General features: G+C 38.2%; 1 protein-coding gene across 5 annotated transcripts in view; it reads left to right on the plus strand.

Annotated features, from left to right (window-relative positions):
* Positions 1 to 22,914, plus strand: part of HIVEP1 (HIVEP zinc finger 1) — a 146,368-nt gene that overhangs the window by 120,731 nt on the left and 2,723 nt on the right. For all 5 annotated transcript variants that reach the window (XM_037037980.1, XM_037037984.1, XM_037037981.1 and 2 more), the window contains 2 exons: positions 1,064 to 1,165; positions 21,802 to 22,313. In XM_037037980.1, the coding sequence (XP_036893875.1) occupies positions 1,064 to 1,165; positions 21,802 to 22,313 (614 nt within the window). The remainder of the gene's footprint in view (positions 1 to 1,063; positions 1,166 to 21,801; positions 22,314 to 22,914) is intronic.

Below are 22,914 nucleotides of genomic sequence, written 5' to 3' on the forward strand. Positions count from 1 at the left end.
ACAAATGTGACCAGGTCCATGGACTTAGTGCCTATTTAGTGGAATTGAGGCTCTATAAATACAGCAACTTTGCAGGCCCATCATCTAGACCAATAATTCAGGCATTTTTAGCTCTTCTAAAGACTTATTTTCAAATAAGTCTTTTGCTCTGCTCACCAAACTCAGTATTTAGACTTTATTTATTTTCTCAAAGGATACGGTTTTCTCCTGTTGTCAGTTTTTATGTGTGTGGCATTCTGCTTGAAAGCCCCAGGAGAATCCAGGCTCTCGCCCTGCATTCACAATACTTGGGGCAGGCATGCCCAGTGCTTCCCACTGAACCGCAGTAGGTACAGGGTCCATCCACCAGCTGCCAGAGGAAGCATGCCTTTAGAGGTGCTACTGTGAGACTTCCAGGCAATGTGACGTGAAGGTGATGCAGGACATTTGTTCTTACGCTCCAAACACACAGAATTACCATTTATAATGTAACAATAACCAAATATAGTTTTTAATAGTCAGGCTTGAAATTTAAAAGGCTAGTTCCTAGGTACCAAAAAATAAAAGAAGAAACTCCAAGAAATCTTGGTGAACAGATACTTTTTAAAAAGCCCATAGGGACATCAAAGCCATCTAGATAATATGCAGAAATACTTGGGGTGTTAATGCTAATGCCGAAATGGAATCAAGGCCTCTGAAATAAGCCTGGCTGTCCTGTCCAGAGACTTTAGGGGGAAAGCCACCTGCTAAAACTCGAAACCCGGTACCGATGCCACGTAAAGAACAAAACAAAACCTGGTCCAGAATCAGTGGTGTGAAACCACTAACATCCAGGCAGAAGCAATTACAAAACTGACCCAAAGTAGAGGAGTCAGATTTGAAAAAGAGAAACTATTACTAATAAATAACAAGGTTTCTGCAACATACAGATACCAGTATTTTCTTCTGTCCAAATTTTAGACATTGGGATTGTATGACTACAACCTGTACTTTCACTTGAAATAGGATTGGAATTTGCCAGTGTTGACAAATGCAATAGCAAAATAATACTATGTAAGCTTAGTAAACATTCTTTTCCCTTAAGGAAATCTGACAAAACACATGAAGTCCAAGACACATAGCAAGAAATGTGTGGATTTAGGCGTCTCAGTAGGTTTAATAGATGAACAAGATACAGAAGAATCAGGTAAGGCTTTATTCCATATTTTCCATAAATGCTATTTACAATGTACTATTTTTTGCATCCATATTCTCCTTTTCATTCCACTGATACTGCTTAGTTTCTATTTTCATTACCTCTTGATTATACTCTGCTGTAGACTCCTCAGTTCGCTCATCTCTAGTCTGTCTTCCTTCCTGTCCGTCTGTCCCACTGATGTCAGAATGGTCTTCCTGGAGCACGTGGCCGATCATGCTGCCCCTGCTCAAGTCGTCGCTGGTTTCCGTTTGCCTGCCCAATGAAGTGCGAGCCACTCGGCCTTACGTCCTCCAAGTCCTTTGTGATCTGGTGCCTAACCTACTTCTTGACTTTTATTTATCGTTTGCTTTTACCTCTCCTAATGCTTGAATTTCCTGCCTTCATGACATGGATCCAGCTTTCTACTTATGTAGCCCTCCCTGAAACGCCCGCCCTCAACCCCCACGCAAACCTGGCTCCCAGTCTTCATTGGTCGAAGTCTTCCTTTCCTTCAAAATCAACTCATATCCACTGCTGTCATGAAGCCTTCTCTGATTTTCCCTTCCCACACTACTTGCGGGAAACAGTTTTTCCTTCCTTTGAACTGCTATAGTATTTTAGTTTTCCAAATGAAAGTACTAAATCCCTTTCTGCCTTATTTTGTGATGGTTTACATGCTTATCTCACCTCCCCCCTGAACTTCTTGAGCAGATCATGAGCAGGATTGGTGACTGAATAATGCCTGCTTCACCCACAGCCATCAGCAGAGTGCCTTGCACCTAGCAGCTACTCTGGAAATATTTGTGAGATAAAACATTTGCTTGCTCCCCAAAATGTTTGTTATTTTGAAAAAGTTAACCAGTTGTTTTCTTAACAGTGTTAACAAATAAAAGAATTTATCTTCCATCGGTTTAAACCCGTTAAGAGAATGTAAACTTGTTAGGGAAACATAAACCTGTTAAGGAAAATAGAGTTATCCTTTTTTAACTCTCTTTAAAACCTAAGACTTGTCAACAAAAAAGTTGAAGAAAAAAGTTGTCCTACTGCTTTTTTTAAAAAGCCCTAAACATTTACCTCCTTGCTTATTTTGTTTAATATGCATTAATTTGATGTACCGAAAATCTCCAAAAACAGGTGAAAAACAACATTGAAAATATAGGTAAAAAAACCAAATGCATCTAATTCTTCCTGACAACCAGTAACACACTAAATTAATCAGCCTGACTTTATTTCTAAATATGCTAGGAAAGTGACTCACAGCTTAAGTGGTTCAGCTGAGATGATTTATTACTGTAAGCCCAGGACAGGACTGCTTTCAACCCTTTGGGGGAACTGACAGATTCTGAATAGAAGGAAAAAATAACCATAACAAATTTAGGAAATAAGCTGCTTTTTAATGGTTTGCATACAAATTGATGTTCTGATATATACTGAGGGTGACAGAATTAGGATTTAAAAATACATACCCCATTAATGTGTAGCTTTTTGTCCAATGTTTTTAATTTTATTGAAATATAACTGACATACATCACTATGTAAGATTAAGGTGTATAGCACAGTGGTATGAATTATATGTATATTGTGAAATAATCACCATAGTAAGTTTAGTTAGTATTCATTATCTCATATAGATACAATAAAGGAGAAGTAAAACATGAAAAACATATTTCCCTTATGATGAGAATGCTCTTTTGTATTTGAGAGGGACTACCCCCAAAACCCAGAATTTATTTGTAAAAAATTGTATATTTATTCTTGCATGTGTAAACTCTGGTCACCTTCAAAATACTCTCATTTGATGCAACACATCTGTCGAGATGTTTTTCCATTGCTCAGAACAGGTTTTGAATGTGTTGATTTTGATGTGTTTCAAGTGCTTCCTCCATTTTTTGTTTCACCTCTTCCACATTAGCAAAATACTTTCCTTTGAAGACTTTTTTCATCCAGGGAAACAAAAATAATGCCATTCAGGGAAAGACCAGGTGAATAGGGCTGGTCGGGTATGGGGGTCATTCTGTTTTTGTTCAAAAACTGCTGAACACTCAGTGCTGTGCGGGCAGGCATGCTCGTAAATCACCCATCGTGAAATGGGCAAACCTGTTGCAAGAGTCTTAAAAAAATATTCACTGAAGCTGAATGCAGCCTTTCACACAATGCCAGCTGCTGAACTGATAGAGATGGGTTCCTAGAACACTCACCTAGCAGAGGAAGCCTGCCTTCCAAAAGATAATTCTGGTTTTGGGGGGTCCCTCCTCTTAAACCATATAGCACTATTAACTATTGTCAGTATCCTATACATTACATTCCTGGTACTTACCTTGGAATTGGAACTTTGTACCTTTTGACCACCTTTCTTCAATTCCTTCTTTCTCACCCCCCACCTTGGGTAACCACTAATCTCATCCCTCTTTCTATGTTTTTGTTTTTGTTTTTTACATTTCACTTATAAAAACTAATTTTTTAATTGTTAGGAATTTAATTCTTTGTCAGAGTCTTTGTTTAATTCTGTGTCAGTGTCTTTTTATGTTGAGCAACTCAAAAGTAAAAAGCTAGGAAAAATGAGTAACAGTTTTAGCAAGTATATTTATTACCCATGGACTAGAAAGGCATACAGTATAGGTTGCACTGTGAAATACTGATGTTTGAAAAATATGAAAATGTGAGGGATTATTATAGTAATACATATTCTTACATATTTTATTTCTTCAGGAAGAGGAATCCTATAAAAATAAGTATCTGTAGAATGCACTAACTTGTTAAGGAAGGCAGTACTTACATCCCAAATTTGCATAAGAGAATTAAGTATGGTTTCCATTAGTTATTATTTATTGTTTAGATTGGTTGGCTTACTGATGCACTTACATTTCTTTCTATTCATGTTTGTGTTTCTCATCTCATTCCAAAAGCATCTGATGCAAGTCTTTCAATGATAACTCGAATTTACAGCCTAATTTTCTCTTTAGATTAAATCTCCTGATAAAACTAGATAGTTTTACATGTTTTTCTCACAGTTTGATTTTTTACTTACTGTATTTATAGGTAGTATACTCAAAGCTTTTTCACAATTTTTATCAAATAGTAAATTATAGCATGTGAGTGGGTTTTGCCAAGTGCTGTGTAACGCTAGGGGCCTAGTAATTTATTAATATGCCAACAAAATATATTCTACTTTTGCTTTAGTATAGACTTGGGATAAGTTATAAATGTAGTAAGCATTTGCTGTGTTAAACAAATTGTCTTATTTTCCTTTTATTTTCTTTTGTGCTTTTAAAAATAGTTTTAGTTTTTTTAAACACAAAAAGTTACAGTTTTATTACATGCACGCACATCTTCACACCAGAGTTGGTTATACAGTGTGGGCAAAAGGAGCTTTATGAGTGTGAATGCGTGAAGCAGAGAGTTTATGCTCACATTACTGTTCATTTAATTTGTATTATTTTCCATACAAACAATGGTAGACCTACTTTTGCCCTACCCTGTAAATATTTTTTCACATTTGTCTCAATTTTTTTTCACAAATTCAATGTGTGTTTGAAAAAAACAAGCTGAGTGATTACACATTAGGTGCAGTTTTCCTTACCCATCATTTCCAGTGGCTCCCCTACAGGGGCAAACACTACGGTTAAGGTTTTTCCTTTCAGTCCCTGTAATGTGTGTATATAGACATATATGTGATTAGTATATGGTTTTGTTTATGTTTGTTTTTAAATTTGCATAAACTTTATCACCTTGTGTGTAGACACCTAGAAAATTAATTTTGCCTTATAATTTTTAATTGTTCTCCAGAAGAGACATTTCATTTCTGCATATCCTAAACTATATCTAATATTGCAAGAATTTAAACTTTTGGCCAATTTCATCAATTGATAGTTTGCTGTCTTGTGTTTTCTTGATTACCATTGTAATGTCGGGTCTTATGCTTTAAAAAGTTTCATTCCAGTAAACTGATGATAGTTAAAGATGGGGTTTTGCTTAGCAATTCTTCAAATGTCCATGTGTTGGAGGGGAGAGACCCCAAGACTGGACTATGGAACTGTGTGTCTGGAGGGTGCTCAGTTTTCTAGCCCAGAATATGCCAGCAATTCAGCCTCCTTTGCTGACTTCATCTCCCCAGCCTGTAAAGGGCTGTGGTCTCCAGTCTCCTTTCTGTCTGTATTCACTCTCTAGGCAATCTCACCCAGTCTTCTGACTTTAAATGCCATCTATATTGCTGGTAATGCCCATATTCACTCCAACTTTACATGTCCATCTGCCTCTACACCATCTCCACTTTGCTAACAGGCCTTTGAAGCTTGATGTGGCCCAACTTCAGATTTACTTCTTAGCTCTAAGAAGCACACTTTTCTTACAGTTCTCCCCCATCCTTCCCGCTGCTAGACCAAAAATCTGGAAGCCATTCTTGATGCCCTCATTTGGCCTTTAATCCATCAGATTACCTTTCTGCTCTTCCTTGAGAATGAATTCACAATTCAACCACTTTTAACTACCTTTGCCATTCGACCCTGGTCAAAGTTACCATATCATCATCTTTGCAGAATCGCTTGTGGTGGCCCCTGAGAGGTTTCTGCGGTTCAACCCCTGCCCCTTTACAGACTGTTTTCAACACAGCAGCCACAGCGAGTTTTTTTTTTCTTTTTTTTTTTAAATCATGGCATTCCTTTGTTTAAAACCCTCCAGCGGTTCCCTGTCTCCTTCAGAACTGTGACCTACTGTATACCTTCTGGGCTCTCCAGCCCACTTACCCTTCCTCATTACTGTCTCCCTGAAACTCTTCTACTCCCGCCTCCCTTGCTCACCCAGCTGCAGCCACACTGATCTTGCTCTTCACTGAACACACCAGCAGGCCCCCATCTGGCCTTTGCACTCATTTCCTGTCTGTGCAATGCCCTCTGCTGGCTGCTGCAGGACTTACCTCGGTGTCTCCAGATGTCTCCACAGTGAGGACTTCTGAACCTATTCAAAACAAAAAAGCCCCTCAGTCTCTTCCTGCTGCTGCCAGCATTGCTCAGGCCCCTATTTTGCTTTATATTTTCTTATAGCACCAAGTGCCCCCAGAGGTGAGGACAGAGGTTTCACTGTGTTTGCTGTTCTGTCTCCAGCTCCGTAGGATTGCACTTCACAAGTAGTAGATACTAGTAAATAATTGTTACTTACTAGTTAATGTATTATATTAGTAAATGATTAATAAATATTATATTAGTAAATAATTAGTAAATGATTGAATGGATGACTGGAAACAAGTGACCTATAACCTGGCAGGAAATAATTCAAGATTATTTTTAGAATTTGATATATTAGTTACCCACTAACTTCCTTTACTAAAATCAGTTTGTAGCTATAATGTAATATTTAGTGCCTTTAATTACAGTGTTTACATAACATAGTCAAGGCCATTATAGGTATTATTGAAGTGGCGAAGGCATTTGTTTGTTAATTTCTCATTTTAGGTCAATGACTCAGAAAACTAGAAGATAATTTTTCTGACTATTCCATTTTTGCATCTTTATTAATGAGTGCTCCAGATTGATAAAAACCTGTTTGTTTTTTCAGTAGTTCCAGAAAAGAAGAGTTTATTCCCTTTTAGATTCCTTTATCCATTTAGCACTTCAGCACTGTTCAGTAGATGCACAGTCACTGCCCCCAGGAGCTCCTCACCCCGGCTGTGAGGTTGGGGTGTGCCCAGACTTGGCAGGGTTCACTTCCAGAGGCTGGGTTCAGGGAAGAAGCAGTGATGGCCCAGTTGGTTGCAGAAGGATCACTCAGTACATTCCAGAAGAAAGGGAAGGAATTCCTATTCCTACATTACTTTATTTCAAAAGGTATCAGTGGAAGGATAGGGTAAGGGGAGGCAGGCGTTCTGGACTGAGGGAGTTGTGTGAGCAGAAGTCCAAAGATTTGACAAGAGGAATAGGGTGTTCAAGAGTAAAGGGTACTGGATGAGAACATTGGATAGGGCACACCCTGGGATGGTGGTTGGTGAACAGGTCATCTTCTGTTAGGGTTTTAGCATGGGAAGCAGTATTCTACCTTTCACCTGTACTCACTTATCCTTAGATGTAATGTCTCTGCTGTGGCAGTTTATACCTTTTTGATGTTTGGACACTTGAAAACCATTTTCTCGTAGATACAATTTTTCTGATATTTGTTATCTTATAAACATTCAGTAATATAACAGTGTTCCTTTTACTAAGAAAGTCTGATTTTTTTTGTATCATTTAAAGCCATTGCCTTTTTTAGGCCCATATGTTTCTGTTATTTAATCCAGATTATTCTCTCTAATATTCTTGAAACAAGGAGACAAATGATAATCTTTGACCCTGGAATTTTTATTACTGCCATTTTTGTTTTTTCTCCTGCTTCTGTTTTATTTCGTAGTGGGACTTTAGACAGTAATAGCTAAAAGAAGCATGATTTCATTAAATTCCATTCAGCAACAACAATAATAAATAATACCATAGAGAAAAAAATCTTTTTCTGCAAAGGTGTTTTTACAAGCAAAGTACATCCCTCTTTCTCCACCAGATGGAGTTTACACATTTGGGTAGAAAGTCTGGTATAACTTTTTCCTCATGACATCCAGCTCGTGTTTATGTGTATAAATGTGTGATGACTAATTTAGAAATTTCACTCTTCATTAATTAAATTAGCGGCATTATTTTCCTTGGAATTAATGTCTGCTCTGGTTCAGCATCACTCTGGTGTAGAATTTTCTTCATAGAATAGACTATCATAAAAGATAAAGACTCGATTTCTTTCTACTTTAATATTTCTGTGTTTTAAAACATTGCCTTTATCAACTACATAAAGATGTTGTGAGGATTAGCAGCATGTTATGAAATGTTTGATTTTACTATCAATTTCAATTTCCAAGAAAAAAGACAAATTATTAGATATAAGTAGTACAGTGGCTTGACTTCAGAAAATTAGAAGGGAGAATAAGTATTCTCAAGTGTTTAAAGTTTTAAGTTTTGAAGTGTGTATCCAGTAGTAGAACAAAGTTCTGGGGTGCAGAGGCTGGTCTGCTTCAGGTGATTTTAGATGCTGCCATCTCTTCCCTGCTCGTCCTTGTCCAGAGCAGTGTCCCTGCCTCCCTGGTCACACGGCGTGAGCTCACCACCTTTAACAGTTAGGTTACTCTGAGACTTCAGCTGCCACACGAGATCCTTTGTCCATATTGAAATGCCTGCCTGACAGTGTAGTCTCCATTTTCTTGGCCCAGTAAATGAAAATTGTGCAATGTAATGCCTTCTGACACATAGCTTGGCTGTTATGGTTATCGAATGCTTTTGTGGCATCCTGGGGTCATGACGTCATTTCTCATGTTCTTAACCTAACACAAATCTGATGTTAAGCCTGCCTCCCGGTATACTCCAAGAAAATACACTAGGATTCCATTTGCTGCATGACTACAGTAAAAGTTCAGGAAAATGCTAAGGTGCCACAGCAGTTGTTGCAGTTCGCCAGCTCGCATTCCAGAGGTGGTGATCACAGTGGCTTTTCAGGTGCCTTTCGTCGGGCCTCCACAGCTGCACAGGGTAAGGCATGTGTGGTCCAGCTACATGAAAAGGGGGCATCTGCAATAACTAAGAAAAAACTATCAAAGGAGTATCTTTTATCACCAAGGTTTCTGTAAACAGTTGAAATTGACCCTTGAATGATGCTGATAGATTACAGATGCCAAATCAATGATACAGTGTTTAAAGAATAATAGGCCACATTTAGAGGCCCCTTGTCTTTTAGGAAACGGGTACTGTGAAACATCAAGTCTTAATGTGAAAATCGGTGACTTTGTCTTCAGCAGATACTGAGTAAAGTGCCTAAGTAGTTTTGATAGCCACACTTCATATTTCATATTTAAAAATGGGGAAGTAATTTCGGTGGTAGAGTTCTACAGTATCTTAAAAAGAACTGTTAGATTTGTCGCACTTTTATGAGTCACACATACTTAACCAACTAACAGGACATACAAGAACTTGGTACACATACTCAAATCCTGGTTATCTCAGACATCTGGGAAATGGGACAAATCTTTTCAAAGAAAAAATAATCACTAAGGTGTTGTTTGGGAGACAGGATTCTTAATCTAGTCAATAGCACCCAGAAATCTAAGGACAGTGTTTCAAGGTTTATAGGACAAATTTTGGGACTTGGTCATTTAATTGATCTTTTCTATAGCACACACATAGTCATCACCAAGAAATTTTATCTCTGAGCTTTAATCTATTCAACAAAATTTATTAAATGCTCACAATAGGCCAGAGAGCAGTGCTACAAAGTATCCCATCATGATGTTTATTTTGTGAATACCATCGCCATTTGGTAATGTCTTGGTAGGCTTACGGCTTTGTGGGCAAAGTCTGTCTTTTTATGCTGTATTTGTTTTTAGTTATAACTTTATGTCTGCCTCATTTTATTTTTGCCAGTGGTTTTCTTCAGATTTATTTTTACTTAACTTCAGTACCACTTTTCCTGGCATTATCTTCAATCTTCATTTTCTAAACATCCTAAACTCATTCTCCACTGTGCCAACCACACAATATCCAGAATGTCATTCATCAGCGCAATGTTCAGGTTCCCTGGCTGATACAAAGTGCTTATTAAAGGTCAGTGTGCAAATGGTGTGACAAAGGACCAAAGACCCAGAAGACCCCTGACCTTTTTAATTGTTCATTACCCTTAGCAACCGCAGCCTGTATGGCTATTATTTGTTCCTTTAGCAGATGAGTTTTTGTTCTGATTTTCAAATGGTTTAAATTTGGAAATGTTGGGAAATGTTTATTTTGAATTAAGTGGAGGGAATTATACATTTTTCTAAACCAGCCATTAAAGTTTGTACATTTGGCATTTGAAAGAAGTTTTCCATTTAGTTTAAAACTAGCAACTCAGGCTGTAATTATAGTATATGCTTATGAAACCCTTACAGCCCAGCTGCACATGCTCTGTTCTTGCCATGCACAATTATATAGTCTCGGAAATTTTTCCTGTTTCTTAGGAAATTAGCAAATATTTCTACTTTTTCACTTTTTGTGTCAAAAATCATGCTTCTGGCTGTTGGCTTTTCATACTTTGATTCAAAGAATGTTTTTGTCAACAGAATGCTGGACTTCAATGCTAGGAATGTTACTATGGGCCCTCAGTTGCCAAACTGAGAGAACCACCTTTCAAGAAAACTTTCCGTTCACATTACGAAACAATAACAGGCCTTAGGAGTTATAGTTAAAGTATTAATAACACTAACGAATGGCACATATATGATAGCCTTGTGGTTTACTTCCTAAAGTGAACAAACATTAAACTCTGTTCCATTATTCTTAGTGCTGTTTTCATCGTTAAAAACAAAAACAAAAGCATTACTGTAGCAGTTGCATGCTTTTAGAAAATTATTTTCCTCAGGTTGTTTTTGTTTTGTCTGAATTTCAAAGTAACATTTCTAGACATGAAAAAAACAAAAACAGACTACAGCAAAAGAATGTTGGGAGGCGAGAATGGGGGTCGCTGACCTCTCGGGGAGCCTTTCTCGGGGGCAGCCTCTGTGGAGCCGGCTGTTCCAGCAGGTGTCACTGTTGGGCAGCTGCAGGAGGGCAGGGTGAGGAGCACTTCCTCCATCCGCTGGTCTTAAAAAGATACTGTTGCTGTACTCTTTGGGAAGTTGTTCTACCTAAGTTTATCAAAACATTTACTTTTGAAAAACAGGATTGCTGCATTGTGTACCTCTTTTCCCCTCTCACAAATTTAAATTCACAAACATTAAGGAATTCTCCACTTACATAAAATTTTATTGAGTATTGGAAGAATTTATTTATCATGAATGGGGAATGTGTCTAGGGGGTTGTAAATTAAATAGAACTTTTAAGGGCCATTTATTTATGAATCTCTGAGGCGAGTATATTGGGTCCCTTGTGTCTGTTCTGGAGTGCCTGGGGGGTGCACCGGGCAAGACCCAGCTTTATCCTCCTGGAGCCTTACAGTCTGCATTGTATAAGCCAAGGAAAGAACAACTGTAACATAACGGGGGAAAGAAAGTCCATATATCTTATTGGGTTAATGACAGGACTCCTAAATTTATAAAAACCTTGGTCCTAAATTCTAGCTTTGATGCCTCCTAGTCTTATGTAAGATTCTTAACGTCCTTGTGTAAGTTTGATCTCAACTCTGTGACGGGGTGGTTGTTAGGTTAAAACATGAAATAGAATGTAGATGTTGGCAAACTTGCCCATAAAGGACCTGATTGGAAATACTACAGGCTCTGGGGCCATGCAGCCTCTGTCGGAGCCGCTGCACTTTGTGGTTGTGGTGTGAAAGCTGCCGTGGATGACATGCGAACAGACGAGTCTGGCTGCGTTCCATTCACATTGTTTACAGGACCGGTCAGGGAGCCACATGAGTCCAGCGGTTGCATTCCATATGTTCTGCTATTCATAACCAAATAATTATATGACACTTTTAATGTTTGTACCTATAAACATCCAAGTCGTGCATATTTATAAGCTAGCATATTGATTATAATTCATTCTGCAGTTGTATTTTTAAAATACGGTATTTGAACGTGGAGTGCTTAGTGCAGGTTGAGGAGACAGGCAGAGCTGGTGTTGAGTCTTGGCACTGACACTTGAGCCGTGGGCTTGACACTTTAAAACAGTTTACTGTGTTTTTAATTTTTAAACAATTATTGTCGGAGAGTAAGTCAAGTCCTTAATTATGTTTTGGTTATGATCAAATAGTATGGGTCTGTATGTACCTCCAAGCCAGTGTGTATATACTCTGGCCATCAGTCTAAGGTCCTCTCGGAGTCTAGGTGGCTGGTGGTGGAATAGAGTCAGTAGTCCTTGTATGTACCAGTGAGTGACAAATGCAAAGATTGATGCAAGGTACACAGTTTTAGATGGTGAAATTTTAACCATGTAGATTGGTTAGGGTATATTTTGGGAAAATTTCCTATGCTTTTAAATGTACCAATGGAAATGTTGGAATTGGTTTCAAGAATTAAGTTTCCTCTCAAACAATAGGAAAAAAAAATTGCTTATCAGGAGGAGGCTACCTCAGTAAAAGAGCAGAGGGGAAGTAGGCACTGTGCAAGCTTATCTCAGTAAGGCAGCCCGTCGGTGTCAATAGAGTAAAATACAGACCTCGGCACGTTGACAAATATTCAATGGTTATGTAAGAATGCTAACATAACGGGAAGCTGGGTGAAGGATGTAACAGGAATTTTCTATACTAGTTTTGCAAGTTTTCTGTAAGACCGAAATAACCTCTTTAAAAATACCATAAAAAAACTAAGGCTAAATTAAGAAATTAACCTTAGCTGAGCTTCCTAACTAAAGTACAGAACTTACCAGGTTTCACTCGTTTTTCCACTCATATTTTTTCTGTCCCAGGATCTTGTTCCAGGATTCCATGTTGCACTTAGTTGCCGTGATTCCTTACGCTCCTCCCACGTGTTCCTTAGTCTTTCTTGCCCTTCATGACCTTGACACTTTTAGTGAGGACTGTCAGTTATTTTGTGGAATGTTTTTCAGTTTGGGTTTTTTGACACATGCTCATGATTGGATTGTGGTTGTGCTTCAGTAGGAAAGAATGATAGGATGATGTGCACATGAGGGGCTGCACTGTGTCAGTGCGTGTTACTGGTCATGCTAACCCTCACCGCTCAACTAAGGTGTTGTCTGCCAGTACTCTACTGTAAATTTACTTGTGTTGCTTTTATAAACATTAAATACTTGTGGGAGATACTTTGAGACTAGGCAGCAGTCCTGTTTATTCACTGATGGATCTTGCCTGTGGTTACTGTTGCTGTGGTGTATTCAAAATTATTCATTGGAATTTTCTGTGAAGTACAATTTTTCCATTTGTGCACCATCTGTTTCTTCATTCATATCAGTGTGGACTCAACGTGTGATTTTGTCTTAGGGTTACACTCCAATACTGCCCTTATTGATTGTGTAGCTCAAGTTCTCATTGGCCATTGAGAGTTCTTCAAGGGCTATTCCTGTTCTATTTCAACGTGGCCCCATTTTTTTAAAGCTGCTCTAAATAAATGAGAACATGAGTCCATACTGACCATTCCAGTTCCATTCAGCAACACAAAGCTTATTGCAGTCTTCTCTATTTCCTCATTTTTCTTTTCACCTGCAAGGAGAAACCTGAATCTCCTTGTAGGTGATTCTCATCTACAGTGGCTCACGTACTTGTTCAACTTTAGTATTTCTTTTTTTAAAAAATATCTTTTATATATTTATTTTTAGAGAGAGGGGAAGGGAAGGAGAAAGAGTGGGAGAGAAACATCAATGTGTGGTTGCTTCTCATGTGTCCCCTACTGGGGAACTGGCTTGCAACCTAGGCATGTGCCCTGACTGGGAATCAAACCAGCAACCCTCTGCTGCTTCACAGGCCCGTGCTCAATCCACTGAGCTACACCAGCTAGGGCTCAACTTTAGTATTTCTATAAACTAGTTTCAGAAATCCTAACCCACCTGTGAATATACTGTAATTACAGTACAGTATGTGTGTTTGTAGCTACTTCTGTCTCCAGCCTTCACAGTATCTAGTCAGAACCCCTTGCTAAGCATATGTGGGTCAGGATCTTTCTTCCCATCCCTTCAGTGTGTGATGTTATGGGTCATTTGTATTTCAGTTAGAGTCATCTTTCTCAGCTTGCTTTTCACTTTAGAGTCCCCCCACATTCTCATTGATTATGTTTTTGTTATTTACATATGTGGGGTCAACTTTCCTCACAAGTTCCCCCATGTACCACGGATTAGAGTAAGCATGACTGGGACATGATGTGATCAGCTTGGGGAGGAGAGATGGCCAGTTTCCCAGAGGAAAAAGGCTTTGAGCAGTGGCCAGTTTCTCAGGGGAAAGAGGCATTGAGCCCCCTCCTTCAGGGGCTTTTATTGGGTTGAAATACACAGGAATACTGGGTGGCAAGGATCAAACAGGAGATAACATGTCAAAGAAATCTGAGGGCTTAGCGTGAGTCAGAGTCTGTCAGGAACAGAGTTTTAGGGTTTTCTGCTCAAACCCTTATCATATGAATGAAAGCACTCTTAGCAGAGCAGATTTCACAGGTTTATCAGGAAGTCTTTGTGATGTCAGATTGTTCCTCAGGACACACTAGCAAGGTAAGGAGCTGTACCCCTCCCCAACAGGTATTCAGGCTTAAGGGGATCAGAGCCAGGAAGAGCTTCTCCCAGAGAACATGGGGACTCGGGCTTTGTCAAAGCAGGGGTGGAGGAGGTGAGAGTCCACTGCTTCCTCTTAGTCGCAGCCCCACCCCAGTCCTTCCATGAAGGCCTCCCAAGTGATAGAGTCTGGCTTAGGTTGCCCCCCGCTGTGAGGGATCTTACCCGTCATTGACTTCCGACCAAGCTTTGGGGGCAGGGAGGAAACTGAGGCAGCATTTGCTACCAGAGACAAACTTTGTCTCTTGCGGTTCAAATTCCAGGGGTCATCACTCGCTCATCCTTAGCCACAGGCAGTAGAGTTAAAATTCCTAGAACCAGGCAGAGCGGTCCACAACATACATGCAATAAAATTCTCTTTGTGGCGTATAGTTCTGTAGTTTTTGACAAATGCATGGAATTATATGTTCACTCACACAGTTCCATGCAAACAATTCCCTTTGCCCCCTCAAATTCCCATGCCACTCCTCTATAGAAGTGGCTCCCCCACCTAACATCCCCTAGCAATCACTGGTCTCTTATTTTTTGCCTTTTCCAGAGTGTCATATGAAAGGAGTTATACAATAAGTAACTTTGGGGGTCTGGCCTCTTTAACTTAGCAGAGTGCATGTAAGATTCATCCATGTTGTTGTGTGAATCAGTAATTCATTTCATTCTGTTGCTGAGTAGCATTCCACTGTATTGATATATCATAATTTGCTATCCCCTGACCAGTATAAAGACATCTTGGTGGTTTCCAGGTTTTGGCAATGTAAGTTTCCATTTCTCTAGGTCTGGATACTAGGAATGGAATCTCTGGGTTATATGGTTAGTACACATTTAGTTTTGTAAGAAAGCTGTGAAACTGTTTTCCAAAGTGACTACATCTTTTACATTCCCGTTAGCAATGTATGAAATTCTAATTGTTGTGCAACCTTACTAGTACATTTAAAAAATATATTCTAATAGGCGTGCAGTGGTGTTTCATTGTGGTTTTAATTCCGTTTGTCTCCTGATTGATGATGCTGAGCATCTATTAATGTGCTGTTTGTCTTCCATGAGGCTTCTTCGAGAAGTGGCATTTTTCCCCCCAGAAATTTTGGCCATCTTTTAAAGTAGGTTGCTTTCTTACCGTTCAATTTTGATAGTTTTTTCATATATTGTAGATATAATCCCTTTGTCAGAAAAGTGATTTGTGCATGTTTTCTCCCAGTCATTTGCATGTCCTATTGTTGTCTTTTGCAGTGTTTTCCTCAGAGCAAATTTTTTAATATTAATAAAGCTCAGTTTATCAGTTTTTTCTTGAACTGATTGTGCTTCTGATGTCATATGTAAAAATCTTTGTCTAATCCAAGGTCACACAGATTCCTGTAGTTTTTAACAAGTCGTATAGTTTTATACATTGCGTTGGCCAAAAAGTTCATTTGGATTTTTCTGTAAGTTGGTTCTAGTAGTGGTTAGTTGTCTTTAATTTTATTTGAAACAATTTTAACAATTTTGTATTGTGACAGCTGTCGTATCAGTGTGCATTAAAAAAACTTACCAAAATTGGTGAATTTTTGTGTAGCCATTTTAATACTGAAGATGGAAGAAAATACGTACCATTTTTGGCATATTATGCTTTATTACTACAAGAAAGGTAAAAACGCAACTGAAATATTAAAAAAAAGATTGGGCAGTGTGTGGAGAAGGTGCTGTGACTTGTGACTGATCAAATGTGTCAAAAGCGATTTGAGAAGTTTCCTGCTGGAGAGTTCTCAATGGAGGATGCTCCCTGGTTTGCTTGGGCAGACCAGTTGGAAGTTGATAGTGGTCAAATCAAGACATTAATTGAGAAAAATTTACTTTATACCATGCAAGAGATAGCTGATATACTCAAAATATCCAAATCAGTAAAGTTACTGGTGAAAATGAGAAATGTGTCTTCTATTTTATAGAAAATAATAAATGGACTTTTTGGACAAACAAATAGTACACTTAGGTCTATTCTCTATTTTGAGTATTTGAGTATTAGATGTAAGGTACGTATCAATGTTCAGTTTTTGGTATTTGGGTGTCCATTGGTTTTATCACCATTTGCTGGAAGGATTATTCTTTCTTCATGGAATTGCCTTTGTCAGAACTTTATCTCACTGTGTCTGTGTGGGTTTTCACCTCTGGCCTCTGACCTCTGATCCGTTGCCCCTGCCGGACTGTCCTCCAGGACCGTACTGTCTCTAGTGTGAGTCCTTCAGCTTGGCTCCTTCTTCAAAGCTGTTTCAGCTGTTTTAGTTTCTTTTCTTTTCCACAGAAATTTTAGACTTGGGGTGTGAATATGTGCAAAATTCTTGAGAGGCTTTTAATGAAATTGTATCTATAGATGAAAGTGGGGAGAAATGCTATCTTAATATTGAGACTTCCAGTCTATGAGTAAGGTATGTCCCTTTATTTCCCATCTTTGATTTTTCTTAACCAGTGTTTTGTAATTTTCAACATGCAGATCGTACACTTTTAAAAATTTATACCTAATATTTCATTCTTTTGGTTTTATTATAAATAATATTACATTTTAATTTTGAATTCCAGTTCATTGGTAAAACATAGTTTTTCATAGTTTTTATTTCCCTTTTAATGTTCGTAGGAACTTTATTGATATGTCCTCTCTTTCTTGCCTAATGTTGGTAATTTATTTTTTCTTGGCCCATATTACCAGAGGTTTATCAATTTTATTGATTTCCCTCAGGGTCCAGCTTTTGGTTCCATTGAATTTCTCTACTTTTCTTTTGTCAGTTTTATTATTTCTGTTTTTGTCTTTATTATTTCCTTCCCTCTTTGTGCTTTTGGGCTTTTTTCTGAATTTTAAAGGTGATAACTTAGATTATTTATTTAAGGCTTTTCCTATTTTCTAATAAAAGCGTTTGTTACAATAAATTTAGCTTCATGCCACAAATTTTCACTGTTACATTTCATCCAGTTCAAAATATTTCTAACTTTTTTTTTGAGATTTTCTCTTTGACCCACAATTATTTAGAAGTATGTTAGTTAATTCTGAGATCTTTGGGGATTTTTTAGATGTCTTCTGATTATTAATTTCTAGCTTAATTCTGTTCTCATCCAAAAGCATTCTCTATGTGATTTCTATCCATTTAAATATGTTGAGGTTTGTTTTGTAGCTCAGAATCCGATAGGGTATCGGTGAATGTTCCGCATTCATGTGTAAGGAGAGTGTATTCTGCTGTGGGCGGGGGAGGCATTCTTTAAATGTCCGTGTCGATCATGTTTTCCAGGTTTTCTATGTTCTTACTGGTTTTCTAAATACTTCTTTCATCAATTAAGGAGAGTGGATTGCTGAAGTCTTCACCTATGATTGTGGTTTTTTTTTTTTCAGTTTTAGCCTTATTTGTTTTGAGCTCATTAGTTGCTACTCATTTGCGACTGTTATATGTTCATGGAGTTAACCCCTTTGCCATTAATTATATAATATCCCTATAGATCTGTGAAGATATTCCTTGTTCTGAAGTCTACTTTGTCTGGTATTAATATAGGTTTCCCCCCGCAACTACATTTTAGTTAATGATTTAGGGACTGTCTTTCTCCATACTTTACCTTCAATCTATTTATATCTTTTTTATTTAAAATGGATTTCTTGTACACATTATATGTCTCAGACTTGCTTTTTTATTCAGTGTGGTAGCCTCTCTTTTAACTTATGTGTTAGACCAGCAGCTTTCAACCTTTTTAATCTCATTGCACATTAAAAATCTACAGCACAACGAGAAAAAGTATTATATTTCTTGCCAATCTGGCAGAAAAAAGTTGGTATAATTTTGATGCATTCACATCAGAATGAATGTTGTTGGGCTGTTTTCACTTTTTTTTATTTGACATTCCAAGGGAAAACGAGGAATCTGTGCCCCTAACTAAAGAGTCAGGTGTTGCATGTTTTAAAAATTCTTTCAGCACACCGATTGAAAATTGCTGTTAGACCATTCCTTTTATTGTCATGCAGTTGGACTAGAATTTACCATTTTGTCTTGTCAGCTACTTTTTATCTGTTTCTTCTTTTGTTTTCTATGTCTTAATCAAGCATTTTTATTCTGTTTTATCGTCTACATTGACTTGTTATTTATACCTTTAAAAAGTTTTAGCTGTCTACTTTCACATAATGTTACATTGTTTTACGTGTAGTGTAAAGACTTTATAAGGGTATATTCGCAATTCCTTTTTATCCTGTGTACTGTAATTGTGTTATCTTTTACATTTGCACATTTGCTGTAAACACACAGCGCATTGTTACTATTTTGCCATGAAAATTCATTTAGCTTTTAGAGCAAACGTTTTACATTTTTACAAAATAATTTTGCCTTGATTTATTCTATTTCTGATGCTCTTCACTTTTTTCCTATAGATCCAAGTTTCCATTTGCTATCATATTTCCTCTGCCTAAAGAGCTTTCTTTAACGTTATAGTCAAGTAGGTCAGCTAGCAGTGAATCAGTCCTCTGTTTTAGTTTCTCTAAAAGAATCCATATTTTCTTCCATCTTGGAAAATTATTTTCAGTGGGGATGGAATTCTAAGTTTGGCAGTTTTCTTGTTACTGTATTTTTCATTTGTAAAATTTTATTTCATTCTTTTTTGTTGTTTCCATTTCTTATCTGAAATTCTCATATGATATTGTATGTTGTCCACCTTTTCCATTGGCACTTTGAACATATTAATTATAACTATTTCAAACTCTCTAACAGTTGTAACATCTGTGTCATATTGACTGCTTCTGACTGCTTTTTCTCTTCTGAATATGTTTTTTTCTCACCTTGTATCCCTTGTAATCTTTGTTGAAAGCTTGACATCATATACAAGGTAGTGCAGACTAATGTAAACAGTTTTTATGCCTGGCAGTGGGCATACCTCTTCTCCTGCTAAGCCTGTAGTGTGGCAGTTCTTCTAGTTAGAGTTGGACTGGGCTTGAGAGATTTCCTGTTGCTATGGTTCCCTTAGTGCACCAGAAGCTTCCAATTCCCGTAGAGATACCTTGTGTTCGCGGTGGAGGATGAATTACAAGACCAATGTCTGGTCAGTTCCAGGTCTAGGTCTTCCCTTTGTATAGGGCCTCACAGAGGGTCACTCTACACACATTCTTGTTCTGCTGCCTCTCTCCTGGCAGTATTTTGTTACCAGTTGCTTCAAGCTCTTTAGCTTCGCAGTAGGGGGGTGAAGAGATTGTATGCCGTCGTTGCTGTTCTGACCTGGCCTCAGTCTCTAAATGTGCCACATGGAAGGTTCTGGGCTGTGGCACTTTGTTCTCCCCTCCTCCGGCTGTTGTGGTGGACTCACCTGGTAATCTCTCCCTCCTCAAGAAGTAGAGTTGTATTTTTTTCTAGTATTCATTTCCTTTCCTCCCTCTAGTGAGTTTCCATCTGTGTCCTAAGGGCAACCATGTGTATTGCTTTTCCTAGTACAGGATGTAGTTTTTCTTCTGTAGTGCAGAGAGAGAAGATGGACCTGGGTGGAATTCCTTGCCCCTCCTGCATGGCTGCTGCCGCTCTTCTCCCAGCTCTGGACCACAGTGGGCACTAAGTGCTCTCTTCTCTGAGTGCTTGGGTGGGGTTCATAGCACAGAGCCTTGCAAGAGAGGCTATATACACATTCTTGCCGGCCCACACTTCGCTCTGACCAGCCTTCAGCTATTTATCAGATTCCTGTTGCCCAGTGTCCTGTTGCATCTACCCCAGTGACGTAAGCAGTGTCTTCACTTTTCCTGCACATGCTGTCTCGGCTTAGAGTTTGGGCTCTTGAGTTATCTGGGACCTGACCTCTGCAGTGGGTTTGGGGAAAGTCATAAATTTAGTTAGGCCCTCCCTAATTAGACTTTGTAGCAGGTTGGTCCTCGAGGAGATCAGCCCTTTCTTGATTCCCTGTTCTATCAGTCACCCGCTTTCTGTTTTTATTTCCCACTTTCCCCTTTAAAAGAAAAAGTGACTCTAAAAATGTATCTGATTTGGCACTAATGTGGCAAATTCAACACAAATTTGGGAATGGCTTTCTACTTTGAGAATTTCAAACATCAGAGTACAGGGTAAGGAATCAGGACTTTTACCCAGAAATCACCCATTCTGTTTTTAGTATATTCACCTGATAGGACTCAGTTAATCAGTATTATTTCTTTATTATTTTACAACAAAACTGTAGAACCCTTAAAACAAAAAGCTTTTGAAATCACATATTAAAGGAACCTAAATGCGTGTATTTTAATTGGGATATTTTAATTATAAAATTAACACATACTTGAGATAAACAACATAAAAGTTGTATGTCCCACCTTAGACATAACTACCTGCAACGTTGGTAGTTATTCATCGGAAACTTTTCTGTAAGTATTTATCTTTGTCATATAGAAGAAATGGCAACTTAAATTAATATGCAGACCATTTGGGAAAGCCAGGAAATACACTGATTGCCTGTTTCTTTGTTTACATTTTTTTTCTCCTCAAAAACGGATTATAAATGCAGACTGTATCACAGCCAAGCTGACGTGGTCTGGTATCTGCTTCACTACCGGTCAGCAAGAAAGAAATGTGGTAGATGTTTTGTATTCTTTCCCAATTTAACTTTTTGAAGTTTTATTTTCTAAGAGAAAGAGCCTCTAATTTTGCAAGATGTTGAATAGGTAAGGTTTATGAGCTTATGAGAATTTGAAGACTTCCCTGGACCATCTTGAATATTCCTTGTTAGACACAGTCTCACACAAGATTATGAGGCTGATAGGAATGACTTTTAGTTAATGTTCCCCTTCTTGTGAGGAGTGGGTTGAATCATCACAGCAAAAAAAATTATGGGAAAATTTAGCACCTAAGTGAAAAGAAAAAAGTAGAAGGAGGCTTAAATATAAGAGAATATCACTACTCGGAGGACAATGCAAATATGTCTTAAAATACTGTTCAAGTATTAAGGGAAATTATTTGGTTTATAAATATGAAATGCTGTTAGGTTTTTTTTTAATTTGTTCAATAAAAGGTAAATACATACTCTGGTTTCTCTTCAAATCGTATAAATCGCCTTTTACTAAAAGATAAATACAAAGAAGTGTATATAAAAAAGGAGCTCAAGAAAATAATTTCATTGAAATCTGTTAAACTTTTTAATACAGTTCAGTCTTCTTTGGGGGATTTCACAAGTATAATATTTGAGGCCTTTATTTCTGATTTTTTTGTGTCAACCCTCTACCTCTCTACTCTTGGCAGTTCATTCCACATTCTGCATCCCCAGCAAAGCTCCTCCTGGCCGTACCACTCTCTGTCAGCGCCTCACTTCTCTGATTCCTGCAGGCTGAGGGACTCATTCTTCTCCACCTCTTTCTCCTCCACTAAATTGCAGGCTTTCTGTGGGTAGAGTCCTTGTCTTTTATACTCCTCACAATACTGCCCAAACTTTAAAAAAAAAATAAAAGATTGTGTTTGTCCAGTTGCAAAACATTCTATAACATACCTTCTTGGTTGTTTTTATTAGATGATAGACAAAGATTCAGTTTTGAGCGGTCTGGGTATGATGTGGAAGAATCTGATGGCCCAGATGAGGATGATATTGAAAACGAGGATGATGATGAAGACAGCCAGGCTGAATCAGTTCTGTCGGCAGCTCCCTCTGTTACAGCCAGCCCACAGCATCTTCCTTCCAGAAGTAGCCTTCAGGACCCTGTGAGTGCTGACGAGGACATCAGGATTACCGATTGCTTTTCTGGAATACACACGGACCCAATGGACGTTCTGCCTAGAGCATTGCCCACCAAGATGACTATACTTAGTACAGTGCAGTCAGACCACAGTAGGAAGGCAGAGCCCCCAGTGAGGACCATGCTGCATGCTGCAAAAGGTGAAGATGAAATAGCTGTTCCTGAAGATTGTTCTAGGTCACCTGAAACTGTTCGCAGGTCTCCATGGCATCACATGTCTGTAGACTACCCTGATTCAGAAGAAACCCTGAGAACTTCCGTGTCAGGAAAGGCTGTTGCTTTGACACAGGTAAATGGTTTGTTGTTTTCCTTTGTTTATGTATGGGGAGCCTGATGACTTAAGAAAATAATGCACTTAATTTATTCATTTATGGCTAAGTCAGTTTGTTTCAGATTGGGTTTTTTTCCCTGTTTTATTTAAGGGAAAAAGATACTTATTTTCACCAGGTTCTTATTAGGTATTACAACTAGAGTTCACATATTATATTATAAATCTTTGAAAGAACCAAATGGATCTATTAACATATACTCATTTATTATTATTTTCTTTTTTTAACATCTTGAATGAAAAATATGTATGCCCCTATTGAGAATGTAAATCTTGGACATATTTATCCCATTGCTACTCCAGCTTCTGTTTCCACTGGCATTGATTGATTCAGTGGATTTGCGCTCAATTATCCAAACAGTTTGCACTTTGTCTCTGTTGGCAAAACAGCTACCAGTTTCTATGGCAAAGTTAATATGACCCCCAAAAACACATCAAGAAGTTCACTCTGCTTGAATGGTCAATTTGCAGTGGCAGCTTGGGAAAACTTCCAGCCCAAAAGCTACCTCAGGGCCAGACTCACCCTCAGGGCATTGTGAGTAATTCCCAGCACTTGCGCCTC

Source organism: Sturnira hondurensis, unplaced genomic scaffold (assembly GCF_014824575.4).
Source record: "Sturnira hondurensis isolate 20B ecotype Veracruz unplaced genomic scaffold, ASM1482457v3 Scaffold0023817, whole genome shotgun sequence".
NCBI lineage: Eukaryota > Metazoa > Chordata > Mammalia > Chiroptera > Phyllostomidae > Sturnira > Sturnira hondurensis.